Consider the following 17,500-nt stretch of genomic DNA (forward strand, 5'->3'; position numbering starts at 1 on the left):
ATGATGTCATTGTTCAGAGTGTGTGTTTGTGTTCAGGGTATGATGTCATGGTTCAGAGTGTGTGTTTGTGTGTTTAGGGTATGATGTCCTGGTTCAGAGTGTGTGTTTGTGTTTAGGGTATGATGTCATGGTTCAGTGTGTGTTTGTGTTCAGGGTATGATGCCATGGTTCAGTGTGTGTGTTTGTGTTTAGGGTATAATGGCATGGTTCAGTGTGTGTGTTTGTGTTCAGGGTATGATGTAATTGTTCAGTGTGTGTGTGTGTGTGTGTGTGTGTGTGTGTGTGTGTGTGTTCAGGGTATGATGTCATGGTTCAGTGTGTGTGTTTGTGTTCAGGGTATGATGTCATTGTTCAGTGTGTGTGTGTGTGTGTGTGTGTGTGTGTGTGTGTGTTCAGGGTATGATGTCATGGTTCAGTGTGTGTGTTTGTGTTCAGGGTATGATGTCATTGTTCAGAGTGTGTGTTTGTGTTCAGGGTATGATGTCATTGTTCAGTGTGTGTGTTTGTGTTCAGGGTATGATGTCATGGTTCAGAGTGTGTGTGTGTGTGTGTTTAGCGTATGATGTCATTGTTCAGAGTGTGTGTTTGTGTTCAGGGTATGATGTCATGGTTCAGAGTGTGTGTTTGTGTTCAGGGTATGATGTCATTGTTCAGAGTGTGTGTGTGTGTGTTCAGGGTATGATGTCATGGTTCAGTGTGTGTGTGTTCAGGGTATGATGTCATTGTTCAGTGTGTGTGTGTGTCTTCAGGGTATGATGTCATGGTTCAGTGTGTGTGTGTGTGTGTTCAGGGTATGATGTCATTGTTCAGTGTGTGTGTGTGTGTGTTCAGGGTATGATGTCATGGTTCAGTGTGTGTGTGTGTGTGTGTGTGTGTGTGTGCGTGTGTGTGTTCAGGGTATTATGTCATTGTTCAGTGTGTGTGTGTGTTCAGGGTATGATGTCATTGTTCAGTGTGTGCGTGTGTGTGTGTTCAGGGTATGATGTCATTGTTCAGGGTGTGTGTGTGTGTGTGTTCAGGGTATGCCAGGACCTACAGGAGAGAAGGGGGAGAGTGGACATGCTGGACTGATTGTGAGATCATTTACTGTGACCTAATTTCACTCTTAATGCTTCTTTTCAAATATGTCCCCTTAAGTCAATAATGTTTCTGTATTAGTCTTTCCTTCTAAAACCAATGGCCAATTTCTCTGTATTAGATATGCCTCCATACATTTTTCAGTGGTTTACGTTTAGGATATGAACTGTATATCTGGTAACTAAACTAGTTTCTCACTAGCTCTTTAAAGTAGCTCATGTGATGGACCTGTTTGTGATTAAAGGGCCTTCCTGGTCAGCATGGACCCAGAGGACCTCAGGGACCAAGTGGAGGACAGGTACACACACACGCGTGCACACACACACACACACACACACACACACACATGAACACACACACACGTACACACACACACGTGCACGCGCGCGCACACACATGCACGAACACACACGTACACACACACACACACACACGAACACACACACAGGTACACACACACAGGTACGCGCACACACACACACACACACGCACGAACACACACACACACACACACGCACGCACGAACACACACACACACACACACACACACACGCACAAACACACACACACACACACATGCACACAGTCTAACAAGCTTGTGTGTGTTCTTTGTCCTGTGTGTAGGGGCCTCCAGGTAGAGCCGGCGTTCGTGGTCAACCTGGTGGAGTTGGAGAAAAGGTGTGATCTAATGGACCACATCACTATGCTACCAATCACCTTCTACCAATCACCTAGATCATCTTACTGCTTACCAATCACCTTCTACCAATCACCTAGATCATCTTACTGCTTACCTATCACCTTCTACCAATCACCTAAATCATCTTACTGCTTACCAATCACCTTCTACCAATCACCTAGATCATCTTACTGCTTACCAATCACCTTCTACCAATCACCTAGATCATCTTACTGCTTACCAATCACCTTCTACCAATCACCTAAATCATCTTACTGCTTACCAATCACCTTCTACCAATCACCTAGATCATCTTACTGCTTACCAATCACCTTCTACCAATCACCTAGATCATCTTACTGCTTACCAATCACCTTCTACCAATCACCTAAATCATCTTACTGCTTACCAATCACCTTCTACCAATCACCTAGATCATCTTACTGCTTACCAATCACCTTCTACCAATCACCTAGATCATCTTACTGCTTACCAATCACCTTCTACCAATCACCTAGATCATCTTACTGCTTACCAATCACCTTCTACCAATCACCTAAATCATCTTACTGCTTACCAATCACCTTCTACCAATCACCTAAATCATCTTACTGCTTACCAATCACCTTCTACCAATCACCTAAATCATCTTACTGCTTACCAATCACCTTCTACCAATCACCTAAATCATCTTACTGCTTACCAATCACCTAGATCCTCCATCTGAAGCTTTATCACAATTTAGGAAACCTGTTTTACATTGAATTGAGTTATTGATTCTGCTGCTGCTACTGCTGCTGGTGATGGTGATGATGATGATGATGATGATGATGATGATGATGATGATGATGATGATGATGGTTCTGTTGGATAGGGGGAGGATGGAGAATCAGGTGATCCTGGTCCAGTGGGTTTGTCTGGAATCACGGTGAGTAAAACTTCTACTCTCTTCTCCTCCCCTTCTCTCCTCTCTTTTTTCTTATGTTTTTTTATATGTTGGATTTACTGTAACTATATATAAAAAATATAATGTATATATATAATGTGTGTGTGCGTGTGTGCGTGTGTGTGTGTGTGCGTGTGTGTGCGCGCGCTGCAGGGAGATAAAGGTGATCAGGGGGAGAAAGGAGATTCTGGAGTCTCAGGTGCTGGAGGACCTCCAGGAGCAAGAGGTGCACTGGGAGAGGATGGAGCTAAGGGAAACTCAGTGAGTGTGTTTGTGTGTGTGTGTGTGTGTGTGTGTGTGTGTGTGTGTGTGTGTGTATGAAAAACATCATTTTTAATGCAATTTCTTATACAACCATATATTTCTCTCTCTCTCTCTCTCTCTCTCTCTCTCTCTCTCTCTCTCTCTTCACCCACCCTCTCTCTCTCTCTCTCTCTCTCTCTCTCTCTTTCTCCAGGGTCCTATTGGTGTCACTGGAGACCCAGGACCTCCTGGAGAGCCTGGCACTGATGTGAGTAAATCTTCTTCCTCTTCCATATTCTGCTGGTCATAAACCCAAATTAGTTACTCAGTTACACATCTGTCTGTCTGTCTGTCTGTCTGTCATGTCTGTCATGTATGTCTGTCTGTCACGTCTGTCTGTCTGTCTGTCTGTCATGTCTGTCTGTCACGTCTGTCTGTCTGTCTTCCCTTTTCTCCCTACAAGGGTATTGATGGAGGTCCTGGGTCAAAAGGAGATAATGGAGATCCCGGTAAAGCTGTGAGTATTTCTGCTTCGTCATCCTCATCATCATCATCATCATCATCATCATCACGCCATTTTAGCAGTTTGGTTTGTTGGTGTCACCTCTGCTTTCCATTTGATCCTTCTGGCTTATTTACACTTTCAGGGTCCTCCAGGAGCTTCTGGAGAACCTGGTCCACCAGGACGACCAGGAAGAAGGGTTAGTGTGTGTGTGTGTGTGTGTGTGTCGGTATGTGTGTGTGTGTGTGTGTGTAGGCATGTGTGGGTATGTGTGTGTGTGTGTGTGTGTGTGCGTGTGTGTGTGGGTATGTGTGTGTGTGTGTGTAGGCATGTGTGGGTATGTGTGTGTGTGTGTGTGTGTGTGTGTGTTTGTGTGTATCTGCGTGTGTGTGTGTATCTGTGTGTGTTTGTGTGTGTGTGTGTACGTGTTTTCTAGTAATATTTTGGTATTTATATTATATATATAATATATTGGTATTACTCCTTCTTTCTGTCTTTCTTTCTGTAGGGTCATTTAGGTCCACCAGGAAAAGAAGGCAAGGCTGGTTTGAAGGGTGACAAGGTAAATGTTGTCTTAGGTCATTTAAATACATTATCTTCCCTCATTTAAATATGTTATATTCAGTCATTTAAATATGTTATATTATGTAAAAATGTAATATTAGGTCAAATGAATGTTATCTTAGGACGTTTAAATATGTTATCTATCTAAGTCATTTATATATATTATCTTAGGTCATTTAAATATCAAATCAAAATCAAATCAAATCAGATTTATTGTCACATCGCCAGAGTACAGGGACACTGGTGAGTGAAAAACTTGTGTGCGAGTTCCACAAATTGCAGAGACAATATTTACAATAAGATATATGAATTATAAACAATTTAACTAGTGTATATACATTAAAAATGTACGTACTGTTGTGCTCATACAAGTAATGGGGGGTGTGATCCTTGTGGATTTCCTCAGGCAGCGGCTGGTGTATAAATCCAGAAGGTTAGGGAGCTGAACCCCGGTGATGGACTGTGCTGTTATCTTAAGTCTTTTATATACGTTATCTTAGGTCATTTAAATTTGCTGTCTTAGTTCATTTATATATGTTATATTAGGTCATTTAAATACGTTATCTTAGGTCATTTAAATATGTTATATTAGGGTATTTAAATATGTTATCTTGGGTAATTTAAATATGTTATCTTAGGTCATTTGAATATGTTATAACAACATACAGCACAACACGTAACACAACGTACGACCCAACATACAACACTACATGTAACACAACATACAACACAGCATATGACATAACATATGACATAACATACAACATAGCATACAGCACAACATGTAACACAATATATCAGGTGTCCGTATATTTGGTGTGTATGTCAGGTGTGTATTTGGTGTGTATGTCAGGTGTGTATTTGGTGAATCTTTCTGTGCAGGGTGCTCCTGGCTATGAAGGTGTCCTGGGGAAGACGGGTCCGGTGGGTGGACAGGGCAGCCCGGGGAAGGCTGGACCACAAGGACTTCCTGGTATCCCAGGACCGGCGGTGAGCCCCACATCTTCACAACGATGGCAGGTTGTCATAGCAAGCAGGTTAGAAGCTGCGTAACGGTATGTGTTGTGTCTGTACTCTCCATCTTCAGGGAGAACAAGGTCTGAACGGCCCCCCCGGACAGACCGGTCCTCCAGGGCCCTTGGTAGGTCTCCAGCAGATGTACACCTTTAATCGCAGATAAACATTTATTCTTTAAACGGTATTAAATGTCTCTGTGACCTTTCACCTTTAGGGTCCCTCTGGACTGCCAGGTTTGAAGGGAGACCATGGTAGAAAAGGAGAAAAGGTGCATCTCACACACACACACACACACACACACACACACACACACACACACACACACACACACACACACACACACACACACACACACACACACACACACACACACACACACACACACACACACACACGCACACACACACACACATGAGCCTTTCATGAACTGGTTGTACCAAATTCCAGGTTCCAGTTACATATACATGTGTGTGTGTGTGTGTGTGTGTGTGTGTGTGTGTGTGTGTGTGTGTGTGTGTGTGTGTGTGTGTGTGTGTGTGTGTATGTGTGCATCAGGGTCATGCAGGGCTTATTGGCCTGATTGGTCCTCCGGGTGAACTTGGAGAGAAAGGAGATCGAGGTCTGCCTGGGAATCAGGGTGTGCAGGGGCCCAAAGGAGATCAGGTAAGATCACACACACACACACACACACACACACACACACACATACACACAGCATATAAATGTGTGTCTAATGTGTCATCCCACGCTGCTCTTGCAGGGCCGTACAGGGTCTGCAGGCCCCAATGGCCCCCCCGGACTGCTTGGCCTCTCGGTAAGTTACACACTCCTGTTAAACAGCAGAGATTAACCGACCAGACGCTCTCCTGCACACAGAGTGATGTTGCTTCTAGTAAGATCTGTTGTATGTTACAGGGATCTATGGGGCAGAAAGGGTCAAAGGGAAACCAGGTGAGTTTTACACACACACAATAACACACACTCACACACACAGACACACTTACACACACTGTCTTCTTTTTTCAGGGGCCCATTGGACCTCATGGAGATAGAGGACCGTCTGGACCTCCAGGACCTCCTGTGAGTTTAGATCTGACAAGTCAGAAAGCCTTGGGGGGGGGGGGGGGGTGTCCTAATATCACTGATATTAATCAGGCAGTGTGTGTGTGTTTAGGGTTTTCCAGCTGACAGCAGGGTCTCTCAGCCCCAGCTGGAGGGAGGCAGGGTTCGCAGGCATCAGGTGGATGGGGCCTCTCTGGATGGGGAAGAGGTGGGAGACCAGGTGGAGGCCGGTGTGCAGGGTGATGGAGCAGATGGAGAGAGGGACGTGGAGGAGGTGCTGGCGTCGCTGTCGTCCATGCGGACGGAGGTGGAGGGCCTGAGGAACCCCCTGGGAACGTTTCACAGTCCCGGCCGCACCTGCAAAGAGCTCTGGATGTGTCACCCTGAGTACCCCGATGGTGTGTGTGGCGTGTGTGTGTTTCACCCAGGACGGTAAAGCTGGCCTTGTGACTTTGACTCATATCATAATCCCCCCCGCAGGTGTGTATTGGATTGATCCAAATCAGGGTTGCCACAGAGATTCCTTTAAGGTCTACTGTAACTTCACAGCAGAAGGGGAGACCTGCCTACAGCCCCATAGCAAGTTCCAGTTGGTAAGCCAACTGTCTGATGTTGCTTTAACTCTGTTTCTCTGCCACACTGTCTGATGTTGCTTTAAGTCTGTCTCTCTGCCCCACTGTCTGATGTTGCTTTAACTCTGTCTCTCTGCCACACTGTCTGATGTTGCTTTAAGTCTGTCTCTCTGCCCCACTGTCTGATGTTGCTTTAACTCTGTCTCTCTGCCACACTGTCTGATGTTGCTTTAACTCTGTCTCTCTGCCCCACTGTCTGATGTTGCTTTAACTCTGTCTCTCTGCCACACTGTCTGATGTTGCTTTAAGTCTGTCTCTCTGCCCCACTGTCTGATGTTGCTTTAACTCTGTCTCTCTGCCACACTGTCTGATGTTGCTTTAACTCTGTCTCTCTGCCCCACTGTCTGATGTTGCTTTAACTCTGTCTCTCTGCCCCACTGTCTGATGTTGCTTTAACTCTGTTTCTCTGCCCCACTGTCTGATGTTGCTTTAACTCTGTTTCTCTGCCCCACTGTCTGATGTTGCTTTAACTCTGTCTCTCTGCCCCACTGTCTGATGTTGCTTTAACTCTGTCTCTCCGCCACACTGTCTGATGTTGCTTTAACTCTGTCTCTCTGCCCCACTGTCTGATGTTGCTTTAACTCTGTCTCTCTGCCCCACTGTCTGATGTTGCTTTAACTCTGTTTCTCTGCCCCACTGTCTGATGTTGCTTTAACTCTGTTTCTCTGCCCCACTGTCTGATGTTGCTTTAACTCTGTCTCTCTGCCCCACTGTCTGATGTTGCTTTAACTCTGTTTCTCTGCCACACTGTCTGATGTTGCTTTAACTCTGTCTCTCTGCCCCACTGTCTGATGTTGCTTTAACTCTGTCTCTCTGCTCCACTGTCTGATGTTGCTTTAACTCTGTTTCTCTGCCACACTGTCTGATGTTGCTTTAACTCTGTCTCTCTGCCCCACTGTCTGATGTTGCTTTAACTCTGTCTCTCTGCCCCACTGTCTGATGTTGCTTTAAGTCTGTCTCTCTGCCCCACTGTCTGATGTTGCTTTAATTCTGTCTCTCTGCCACACTGTCTGATGTTGCTTTAAGTCTGTCTCTCTGCCCCACTGTCTGATGTTGCTTTAACTCTGTTTCTCTGCCACACTGTCTGATGTTGCTTTAACTCTGTCTCTCTGCCCCACTGTCTGATGTTGCTTTAACTCTGTTTCTCTGCCCCACTGTCTGATGTTGCTTTAACTCTGTTTCTCTGCCCCACTGTCTGATGTTGCTTTAACTCTGTCTCTCTGCCCCACTGTCTGATGTTGCTTTAACTCTGTTTCTCTGCCCCACTGTCTGATGTTGCTTTAATTCTGTCTCTCTGCCACACTGTCTGATGTTGCTTTAAGTCTGTCTCTCTGCCCCACTGTCTGATGTTGCTTTAACTCTGTCTCTCTGCCACACTGTCTGATGTTGCTTTAAGTCTGTCTCTCTGCCACACTGTCTGATGTTGCTTTAACTCTGTCTCTCTGCCACACTGTCTGATGTTGCTTTAACTCTGTCTCTCTGCCCCACTGTCTGATGTTGCTTTAACTCTGTTTCTCTGCCCCACTGTCTGATGTTGCTTTAACTCTGTTTCTCTGCCCCACTGTCTGATGTTGCTTTAACTCTGTCTCTCTGCCCCACTGTCTGATGTTGCTTTAACTCTGTTTCTCTGCCACACTGTCTGATGTTGCTTTAACTCTGTCTCTCTGCCACACTGTCTGATGTTGCTTTAACTCTGTCTCTCTGCCACACTGTCTGATGTTGCTTTAACTCTGTTTCTCTGCCACACTGTCTGATGTTGCTTTAACTCTGTCTCTCTGCCCCACTGTCTGATGTTGCTTTAACTCTGTCTCTCTGCCCCACTGTCTGATGTTGCTTTAAGTCTGTCTCTCTGCCCCACTGTCTGATGTTGCTTTAACTCTGTCTCTCTGCCACACTGTCTGATGTTGCTTTAAGTCTGTCTCTCTGCCCCACTGTCTGATGTTGCTTTAACTCTGTTTCTCTGCCACACTGTCTGATGTTGCTTTAACTCTGTCTCTCTGCCACACTGTCTGATGTTGCTTTAACTCTGTTTCTCTGCCCCACTGTCTGATGTTGCTTTAACTCTGTCTCTCTGCCCCACTGTCTGATGTTGCTTTAACTCTGTCTCTCTGCTCCACTGTCTGATGTTGCTTTAACTCTGTTTCTCTGCCACACTGTCTGATGTTGCTTTAACTCTGTCTCTCTGCCCCACTGTCTGATGTTGCTTTAACTCTGTCTCTCTGCCCCACTGTCTGATGTTGCTTTAACTCTGTTTCTCTGCCCCACTGTCTGATGTTGCTTTAACTCTGTTTCTCTGCCCCACTGTCTGATGTTGCTTTAACTCTGTCTCTCTGCCCCACTGTCTGATGTTGCTTTAACTCTGTTTCTCTGCCACACTGTCTGATGTTGCTTTAACTCTGTCTCTCTGCCCCACTGTCTGATGTTGCTTTAACTCTGTCTCTCTGCTCCACTGTCTGATGTTGCTTTAACTCTGTTTCTCTGCCACACTGTCTGATGTTGCTTTAACTCTGTCTCTCTGCCCCACTGTCTGATGTTGCTTTAACTCTGTCTCTCTGCCCCACTGTCTGATGTTGCTTTAAGTCTGTCTCTCTGCCCCACTGTCTGATGTTGCTTTAACTCTGTCTCTCTGCCCCACTGTCTGATGTTGCTTTAACTCTGTTTCTCTGCCCCACTGTCTGATGTTGCTTTAACTCTGTTTCTCTGCCCCACTGTCTGATGTTGCTTTAACTCTGTCTCTCTGCCCCACTGTCTGATGTTGCTTTAACTCTGTTTCTCTGCCACACTGTCTGATGTTGCTTTAACTCTGTCTCTCTGCCACACTGTCTGATGTTGCTTTAACTCTGTCTCTCTGCCACACTGTCTGATGTTGCTTTAACTCTGTTTCTCTGCCACACTGTCTGATGTTGCTTTAACTCTGTCTCTCTGCCCCACTGTCTGATGTTGCTTTAACTCTGTCTCTCTGCCCCACTGTCTGATGTTGCTTTAAGTCTGTCTCTCTGCCCCACTGTCTGATGTTGCTTTAACTCTGTCTCTCTGCCACACTGTCTGATGTTGCTTTAAGTCTGTCTCTCTGCCCCACTGTCTGATGTTGCTTTAACTCTGTTTCTCTGCCACACTGTCTGATGTTGCTTTAACTCTGTCTCTCTGCCACACTGTCTGATGTTGCTTTAACTCTGTTTCTCTGCCCCACTGTCTGATGTTGCTTTAACTCTGTCTCTCTGCCCCACTGTCTGATGTTGCTTTAACTCTGTCTCTCTGCTCCACTGTCTGATGTTGCTTTAACTCTGTTTCTCTGCCACACTGTCTGATGTTGCTTTAACTCTGTCTCTCTGCCCCACTGTCTGATGTTGCTTTAACTCTGTCTCTCTGCCCCACTGTCTGATGTTGCTTTAACTCTGTTTCTCTGCCCCACTGTCTGATGTTGCTTTAACTCTGTCTCTCTGCCCCACTGTCTGATGTTGCTTTAACTCTGTTTCTCTGCCACACTGTCTGATGTTGCTTTAACTCTGTCTCTCTGCCCCACTGTCTGATGTTGCTTTAAGTCTGTCTCTCTGCCCCACTGTCTGATGTTGCTTTAATTCTGTCTCTCTGCCACACTGTCTGATGTTGCTTTAAGTCTGTCTCTCTGCCCCACTGTCTGATGTTGCTTTAACTCTGTTTCTCTGCCACACTGTCTGATGTTGCTTTAACTCTGTCTCTCTGCCCCACTGTCTGATGTTGCTTTAACTCTGTTTCTCTGCCCCACTGTCTGATGTTGCTTTAACTCTGTTTCTCTGCCCCACTGTCTGATGTTGCTTTAACTCTGTCTCTCTGCCCCACTGTCTGATGTTGCTTTAACTCTGTTTCTCTGCCACACTGTCTGATGTTGCTTTAACTCTGTCTCTCTGCCCCACTGTCTGATGTTGCTTTAATTCTGTCTCTCTGCCACACTGTCTGATGTTGCTTTAAGTCTGTCTCTCTGCCCCACTGTCTGATGTTGCTTTAACTCTGTCTCTCTGCCACACTGTCTGATGTTGCTTTAAGTCTGTCTCTCTGCCCCACTGTCTGATGTTGCTTTAACTCTGTCTCTCTGCCACACTGTCTGATGTTGCTTTAACTCTGTCTCTCTGCCCCACTGTCTGATGTTGCTTTAACTCTGTTTCTCTGCCCCACTGTCTGATGTTGCTTTAACTCTGTCTCTCTGCCACACTGTCTGATGTTGCTTTAACTCTGTCTCTCTGCCACACTGTCTGATGTTGCTTTAACTCTGTTTCTCTGCCACACTGTCTGATGTTGCTTTAACTCTGTCTCTCTGCCCCACTGTCTGATGTTGCTTTAACTCTGTCTCTCTGCCCCACTGTCTGATGTTGCTTTAAGTCTGTCTCTCTGCCCCACTGTCTGATGTTGCTTTAACTCTGTCTCTCTGCCACACTGTCTGATGTTGCTTTAAGTCTGTCTCTCTGCCCCACTGTCTGATGTTGCTTTAACTCTGTTTCTCTGCCCCACTGTCTGATGTTGCTTTAAGTCTGTCTCTCTGCCCCACTGTCTGATGTTGCTTTAACTCTGTCTCTCTGCCACACTGTCTGATGTTGCTTTAAGTCTGTCTCTCTGCCCCACTGTCTGATGTTGCTTTAACTCTGTTTCTCTGCCACACTGTCTGATGTTGCTTTAACTCTGTCTCTCTGCCCCACTGTCTGATGTTGCTTTAACTCTGTTTCTCTGCCCCACTGTCTGATGTTGCTTTAACTCTGTCTCTCTGCCCCACTGTCTGATGTTGCTTTAACTCTGTCTCTCTGCTCCACTGTCTGATGTTGCTTTAACTCTGTTTCTCTGCCACACTGTCTGATGTTGCTTTAACTCTGTCTCTCTGCCCCACTGTCTGATGTTGCTTTAACTCTGTCTATCTGCCCCACTGTCTGATGTTGCTTTAACTCTGTTTCTCTGCCACACTGTCTGATGTTGCTTTAACTCTGTTTCTCTGTAGGTGAAGATGGCTGCGTGGAATAAGGAAAAGCCTGGAACCTGGTACAGTCAGTTCAGGAAGGGCTCCCAGGTGTGTGTGTGTGTGTGTGTGTGTGTGTGTGTGTGTGTGCCACACCCTTTAATTATTTAGCTGGTGTCATTGAGTGCATACTTATGATCATATCCTCTCTCTCTCTCTCTCTCTCTCTCTCTCTCCCTCTCCCTCTCTCTCCCCAGTTCTCTTATGTGGATGCCGATGGTAACCCAGTCCATATAGTGCAGCTCAGTTTCTTGAAGTTGTTAAGTGCTACCGGCAGACAGACTTTCACCTACCTGTGCCAGAATTCTGCTGGCTGGCTCGACAGCACCACCTTCAGCCACACACATGCACTGCGCTTTAGGGGCAGCAACGGGGAGGAACTCACACAGAAAAACGCCCACTACATTCAGCCCAGCCACGACGGCTGCCATGTGAGTCTCACCCCACACTCACTTCACAGTCAAACACCCCACACTCACCTCACAAACACCCCACACTCACCTCACAAACACCCCACACTCACCCCACACTCACCTCACAAACACCCCACACTCACCTCACAAACACCCCACACTCACCCCACACTCACTTCACAAACACCCCACACTCACTTCACAGTCAAACACCCCACACTCACCTCACAAACACCCCACACTCACTTCACAGTCAAACACCCCACACTCACCCCACAAACACCCCACACTCACCCCACACTCACCTCACAAACACCCCACACTCACCTCACAAACACCCCACACTCACTTCACAGTCAAACACCCCACACTCACCTCACAAACACCCCACACTCACTTCACAAACATCCCACACTCACCCCACACTCACCTCACAGTCAAACACCCCACACTCACCTCACAAACACCCCACACTCACCCCACAGTCAACTCACAAACACCCCACACTCACCCCACACTCAAATAACCCGCACTAACCTTACACTCAAACGACCTGCACTCACCTTACACTGAAATTATTCAGATTTAATCTGACAATTGTTCACAAACTTAAACCCGTTCTGATTTCGTAGCGGCGCGTTAATAACCCGCTGTGGTGCCTTTTCGTCTGCAGATGCGAGCGGGACAGGACCGCACTGTGCTGGAGGTGAACGCCCCAGACTCTGACATCCTCCCTATCACTGATGTCGCCGTTTCAGATTTTGGAAGTGCAAAGCAGAAGTTTGGATTTGAGATTGGGATGGTGTGTTTTAATGGCTAATGCTGGCAGAAAAGAACGGAGGATGTTTACGAGAGCGGCGGGGACTTGACACACGTGTGTTTAGTATTTATGCAGCCCTGTTAAGGGAGTGATACCAGGTGCTTTTATTTTGAATGTTTTATTCTTCTTACACTGACAGTAAACACCTCTCGAAGTGTAATCATGTGACCACAAGCTCCAAGAATCATTTTACATTTTCATGTTTGCACACACACACACACACACGCTCTCTCTCTCTCTCTCTCTCTCTCTCTCTCTCTCTCTCTCTCTCTCTCTCTCTCTCTCTCTCTCTCTCTCTCTCTCTCTCTCACACACACACACACACACACACACACACACACACACACACTGTAAGAACATATGTTACATATATGTACACAAACAAACTCCCGCACAGCAAACCTCTTACTTTAGGTTGTTCTCTTGACCAAATGTCCAATTATTTGTTACAAACCTCATAATTATGCTTTTATTATGTAATACATTGTTGACATTTTTTAAATATTTGTTTGTTTGAATGCTATGTAACCATGGTGCTACACCAAATCATATTTGAACTTGTTTACAGGTTGTATGAGATACAGGTAATACATTCTTGGAAAATGAGTGAGTCTAAATGAGTGGAGAATTGTGAGTGGATGTATTTTTCCCTTTCGTGGTCCACAAAGGACCAGGCTGTTCAAGATGTGCTCTGATTTTAGTATATATAACAACCATGGTATGGTTTAAGAAATTATTAATTTTGTAAAAAAAAAATGCTTCTTTTTGGCCTATTTGATAAATATTGTCTGGAGGGAACATTTCTAAATAAATGATTAATAATAAATCAACAAAGGTTTTTAGCCACACGTATTTATAGTTTACTTAATAACAAATGCCCCCCCCCTCCCCAACACACACACACACACACACACACACACACACACACACACACACACACACACACACACACACACACACACACACACACTTTTGGTTTTAAAGCTTCATATCAGTACAGGATTGAGAGAGTCACCTCTGTGTTGTCCTCATTACGTGCCTGCTGCTTTGGAAGGAAGTATTGAGGAACAGTCATGTATACGGTCTCAGTGGCACTAGCAGCAGAATAACATCCTGCAGTTCTCCCTCCTGGCCACTGGGGGGCATGTCTGCTACTGAACCATTACAGAATTCTAGTGAGAATGCAGAACACTGCGCTGGAACCCTCCAGGAGCTCAGAAGATAGAAACACACACACACACACACACACACACACACACACACACACAGAAGGAGGGAGGAGGGAGGAAGAGATCGAGGACAGACGTTACAGTCATTCTTAGCCCTGTGAGCTGGTGCGGTATTTCTCCTGCGTCTTCTGTTCATCTCCATATTGTCAGGCTCTATATTCTAACCCTGCTATCATCCATCTTCTTGGCTCTCACATCATCATCTTTCTACCTGATTTTGCTGCTGCCCTTTTCTCTCCCTTTCTCTCTCTTCCTCTCTTTCTGTAATTCTGTCCCTCACCCCTTGTCCTTCCATTTCCCTGTCTTTCTTTCTTTCAGCCTCTCTCCCTCCCTGCCTCTGTCTCTGTTCCTGCACACACTCTCTCTGGGGTGCTTACCTCAGGTCAGAGGGGAAGAGTTGGTTTCGACACTGTTGCTGTAGTGTTTTGGAGCAGAAGAAGCCCTAGTTTACACAGCAGACACGTTCCTGAGAAGAGTTGGAAGCACTTTGGCTGGAACTTCATGCTATCTTCTCAATTGTTTTGGACATTGCCCTTTTCCTAATAACTGGAAAAATGCTTTTTTCCCCCAACCTTTTTTGGAGTGGATTAAAGGTGTAGGTTGATAAAATGTTTTAATTTGCTTTTGGCAGGAGGTTCTTCAACATGTTCATGTTTGTGACCTCGCTGGTCCTCTGAGACCAGTGCAGGGAAGTTAAAGTTAGCGTGTAGTGGCTCAGGTGGACTTCACACTACGGCTGCACCAACACTAGTGCCAGAGTATCTTCTGCAGTGCTAAAGTGTTGGGAGGACATTCTGGCTCATTCTTTTGTTGTCCCAGGACTAGTGAGTCTGTTCATTACTTTTCCAGGATTGCTCTAACTTTTAACCACATCGCAAGAGGATCTTATGATTGTTCTGAGAATTTCTTTTCTGCAGTTTTTTCAACCTTACGGTTTACTTATATTTCTGGCTGCCATTTAGTATATAGTATTTCTCGTGATTTCAACATTGTCTCATTTTTTCCTCAGCATTGCTGGTGCATTTATATTTTTCCACGCTGTTCCTACTCTTTTCCTACACTATTTCTGCACTGTTCCTGAACTGTTCCTACACTGTTCCTGAGCTGTTCCTGAACTGTTCCTACACTGTTCCTGAGCTGTTCCTGAACTGTTCCTACACTGTTCCTGAGCTGTTCCTGAACCGTTCGAGTAATTTGTGCATTGTTCCAGTGATTTGCAATGAGTGTGCCTATCCTGAAGATTGGCATGGTTCTGAGCACCATGGCCATGGTGACTAATTGGATGTCTCAGACTCTGCCCTCACTGGTGGGACTCAACCAGACGCTGGCACGCCCGGGCACCTCCGAGAGGATCATAAGTGTATGTATCACCCAGTTTCCATGGTCACTCATCATGGCTCTAGAATTGCAACATTATCTAGAATATCAGAGTGCTCTAGAATGCCAGAGTATAGCAGGGTCACAGCCCGGTACCTGAATTTAGACCCAGCCCGTATCTAACTCCACTTAAACAGGTGTGGTGGGTTAGTATTGGAACCAACGCTAATTTGTTTTCCTGTAATATCCTGTGCTGCATTCAGGTTAGAATGATTGTGTAATTAAAGATAGATGGTCATAGTTAGTGGCGACTGCCGTCTGCTCACAAGTCAGTGCCAATGATCTTAACCGCAGTTTGGGAAACACATTATTGTGTGTGTGGGTGTGTGTTAGTGTGTATGTATGCATGTGTGAGGGTGGGTGAGCGTGAGTGTGTGTGTGTATTTGTATTATAGCCATTTAAAGTTTGAGTTCTGTGTATTCCAATGTTGCCTACAAATTCACCTATGATACTTATACACTTATAATTCACTTATGAAGCTTCAAAGTCAGACTGAGCAGTGAGAGCATTCTCTCATCTCACGTCAACCAGCAAACATATAACAATGTGTAACTACTATTATAACAACATGTATTTACTATTATTACAACATATAATTACTATTATAACAACATGTAATTATTAGTACATGTAAGTACTATTATAACAACATATAATCACAAAATTACAATTGTTGTCAATTGTGATTACAAAAATCACAATTGACAAATATGGCACATTTCATTTCACATTTCATGTAATTACTATAACAACATGTTTATGAGGCAGTTATAGTCCTGTGGTAGCGAATTGGTCTTGTGACCAGAGGGTCGTGGGTTCGATTCCCAGACCTGAGGCCATGACTGAGGTGCCCTTGAGCAAGGCACCTAACCCCAACTGCTCCCCGGGCGCCGGGCTAGGGCTGCCCACCGCTCTGGGCACGTGTGATCCACAGCCCCCTAGTAATCACTAGTGTGCATAGATGGGTAAATCTGGAGGACAAATTTAGATTGAGGTGAAAAAAAATCACAATTGACAAATATGGCGCATTTCATTTCACATTTCATTTAATTACTATAACAACATGTATTTACTATTATAACATGCATTTACTATTATAACATGTAATTACTATTATAACAACGTAATTACTAGTATATCAATATGTAATTACTATTATAACATGTATTTACTATTATAATAACATGTATTTACTATTATAACATGCAATTACTAGTATAACAACATGTAATTACTAGTATAACAACATGTATTTACTATTATGACAACATGTGTACAATATGTAATTATTATAACATGTGTTTACTATTATAATGTGTAATTGCTAGTAGAGCAACATATAAGTACTATTATAACAACATGTAATTACTAGTATAACAACATCTTATTTACTTAATTATGTGTTAGGATTGTGGGTGGCTGGTCAATCTGGTAAGCTGGTAAATCTGGTAATCTGCAGTGGCAGGTGTGTGCTGTGCACTGCAGAAAACCCCTGATCAAAGTCCTGTGGACATGTTGTGTGATTAATGTATGGCTGTGTGTGCATGTGTAGGGGAGAGTGTGTTAATACATCATCAAAGAAACATCATGGACACACATCCTCACTCACACACACACACACACACACACATCCTCACTTACACACACACACACACACACACACACACACACACACACACACACACACACACACACACACACACATCCTCACTTACACACACACACACACGCACACACACACACACACACACACACACACACACACACACACACACACACACACACACATCCTCACACACACACACACACACAAATCCTCACTTACAAACACACACATCCACACACACACACACACACACACACAGATGTGTCATTTCCTCTCACATCTGGCGAGCTCTGACTCATTGTTGGTCAGCGCTCACTCTGTCACCTTGGCAACGCCGCACCAACCATGGAA

At 44.9% G+C, this 17,500-nt stretch overlaps 2 protein-coding genes across 3 annotated transcripts in view; both read left to right on the top strand.

Moving 5' to 3' along the window:
• Window positions 1-13,255, top strand: part of col5a3b (collagen, type V, alpha 3b) — an 80,232-nt gene extending 66,977 nt beyond the window's left edge. Inside the window, exons 46-66 of the mRNA XM_076982864.1 lie at window positions 1,020-1,073; window positions 1,322-1,375; window positions 1,702-1,755; window positions 2,631-2,684; window positions 2,856-2,963; window positions 3,160-3,213; window positions 3,409-3,462; window positions 3,593-3,646; window positions 3,956-4,009; window positions 4,894-5,001; window positions 5,099-5,152; window positions 5,243-5,296; window positions 5,584-5,691; window positions 5,789-5,842; window positions 5,944-5,979; window positions 6,055-6,108; window positions 6,203-6,488; window positions 6,571-6,683; window positions 11,686-11,754; window positions 11,901-12,134; window positions 12,790-13,255. Coding sequence (XP_076838979.1) covers window positions 1,020-1,073; window positions 1,322-1,375; window positions 1,702-1,755; window positions 2,631-2,684; window positions 2,856-2,963; window positions 3,160-3,213; window positions 3,409-3,462; window positions 3,593-3,646; window positions 3,956-4,009; window positions 4,894-5,001; window positions 5,099-5,152; window positions 5,243-5,296; window positions 5,584-5,691; window positions 5,789-5,842; window positions 5,944-5,979; window positions 6,055-6,108; window positions 6,203-6,488; window positions 6,571-6,683; window positions 11,686-11,754; window positions 11,901-12,134; window positions 12,790-12,936 — 1,857 coding nt within the window. The 3' untranslated portion in view covers window positions 12,937-13,255. The remainder of the gene's footprint in view (window positions 1-1,019; window positions 1,074-1,321; window positions 1,376-1,701; window positions 1,756-2,630; window positions 2,685-2,855; window positions 2,964-3,159; window positions 3,214-3,408; window positions 3,463-3,592; window positions 3,647-3,955; window positions 4,010-4,893; window positions 5,002-5,098; window positions 5,153-5,242; window positions 5,297-5,583; window positions 5,692-5,788; window positions 5,843-5,943; window positions 5,980-6,054; window positions 6,109-6,202; window positions 6,489-6,570; window positions 6,684-11,685; window positions 11,755-11,900; window positions 12,135-12,789) is intronic.
• Window positions 13,256-14,146: 891 nt separating this feature from the next.
• Window positions 14,147-17,500, top strand: part of LOC143484188 (noelin-2-like) — a 12,830-nt gene continuing 9,476 nt past the window's right edge. Inside the window, exon 1 of one of the 2 annotated variants that reach the window (XM_076982809.1) lies at window positions 14,147-15,525. In XM_076982809.1, the coding sequence (XP_076838924.1) occupies window positions 15,385-15,525 (141 nt within the window). In that variant the 5' untranslated portion in view covers window positions 14,147-15,384. The remainder of the gene's footprint in view (window positions 15,526-17,500) is intronic. The other variant, XM_076982810.1, reaches the window with a different exon arrangement.

The sequence above is a fragment of the Brachyhypopomus gauderio genome, chromosome 20 (assembly GCF_052324685.1).
Source record: "Brachyhypopomus gauderio isolate BG-103 chromosome 20, BGAUD_0.2, whole genome shotgun sequence".
Taxonomy (NCBI): domain Eukaryota; kingdom Metazoa; phylum Chordata; class Actinopteri; order Gymnotiformes; family Hypopomidae; genus Brachyhypopomus; species Brachyhypopomus gauderio.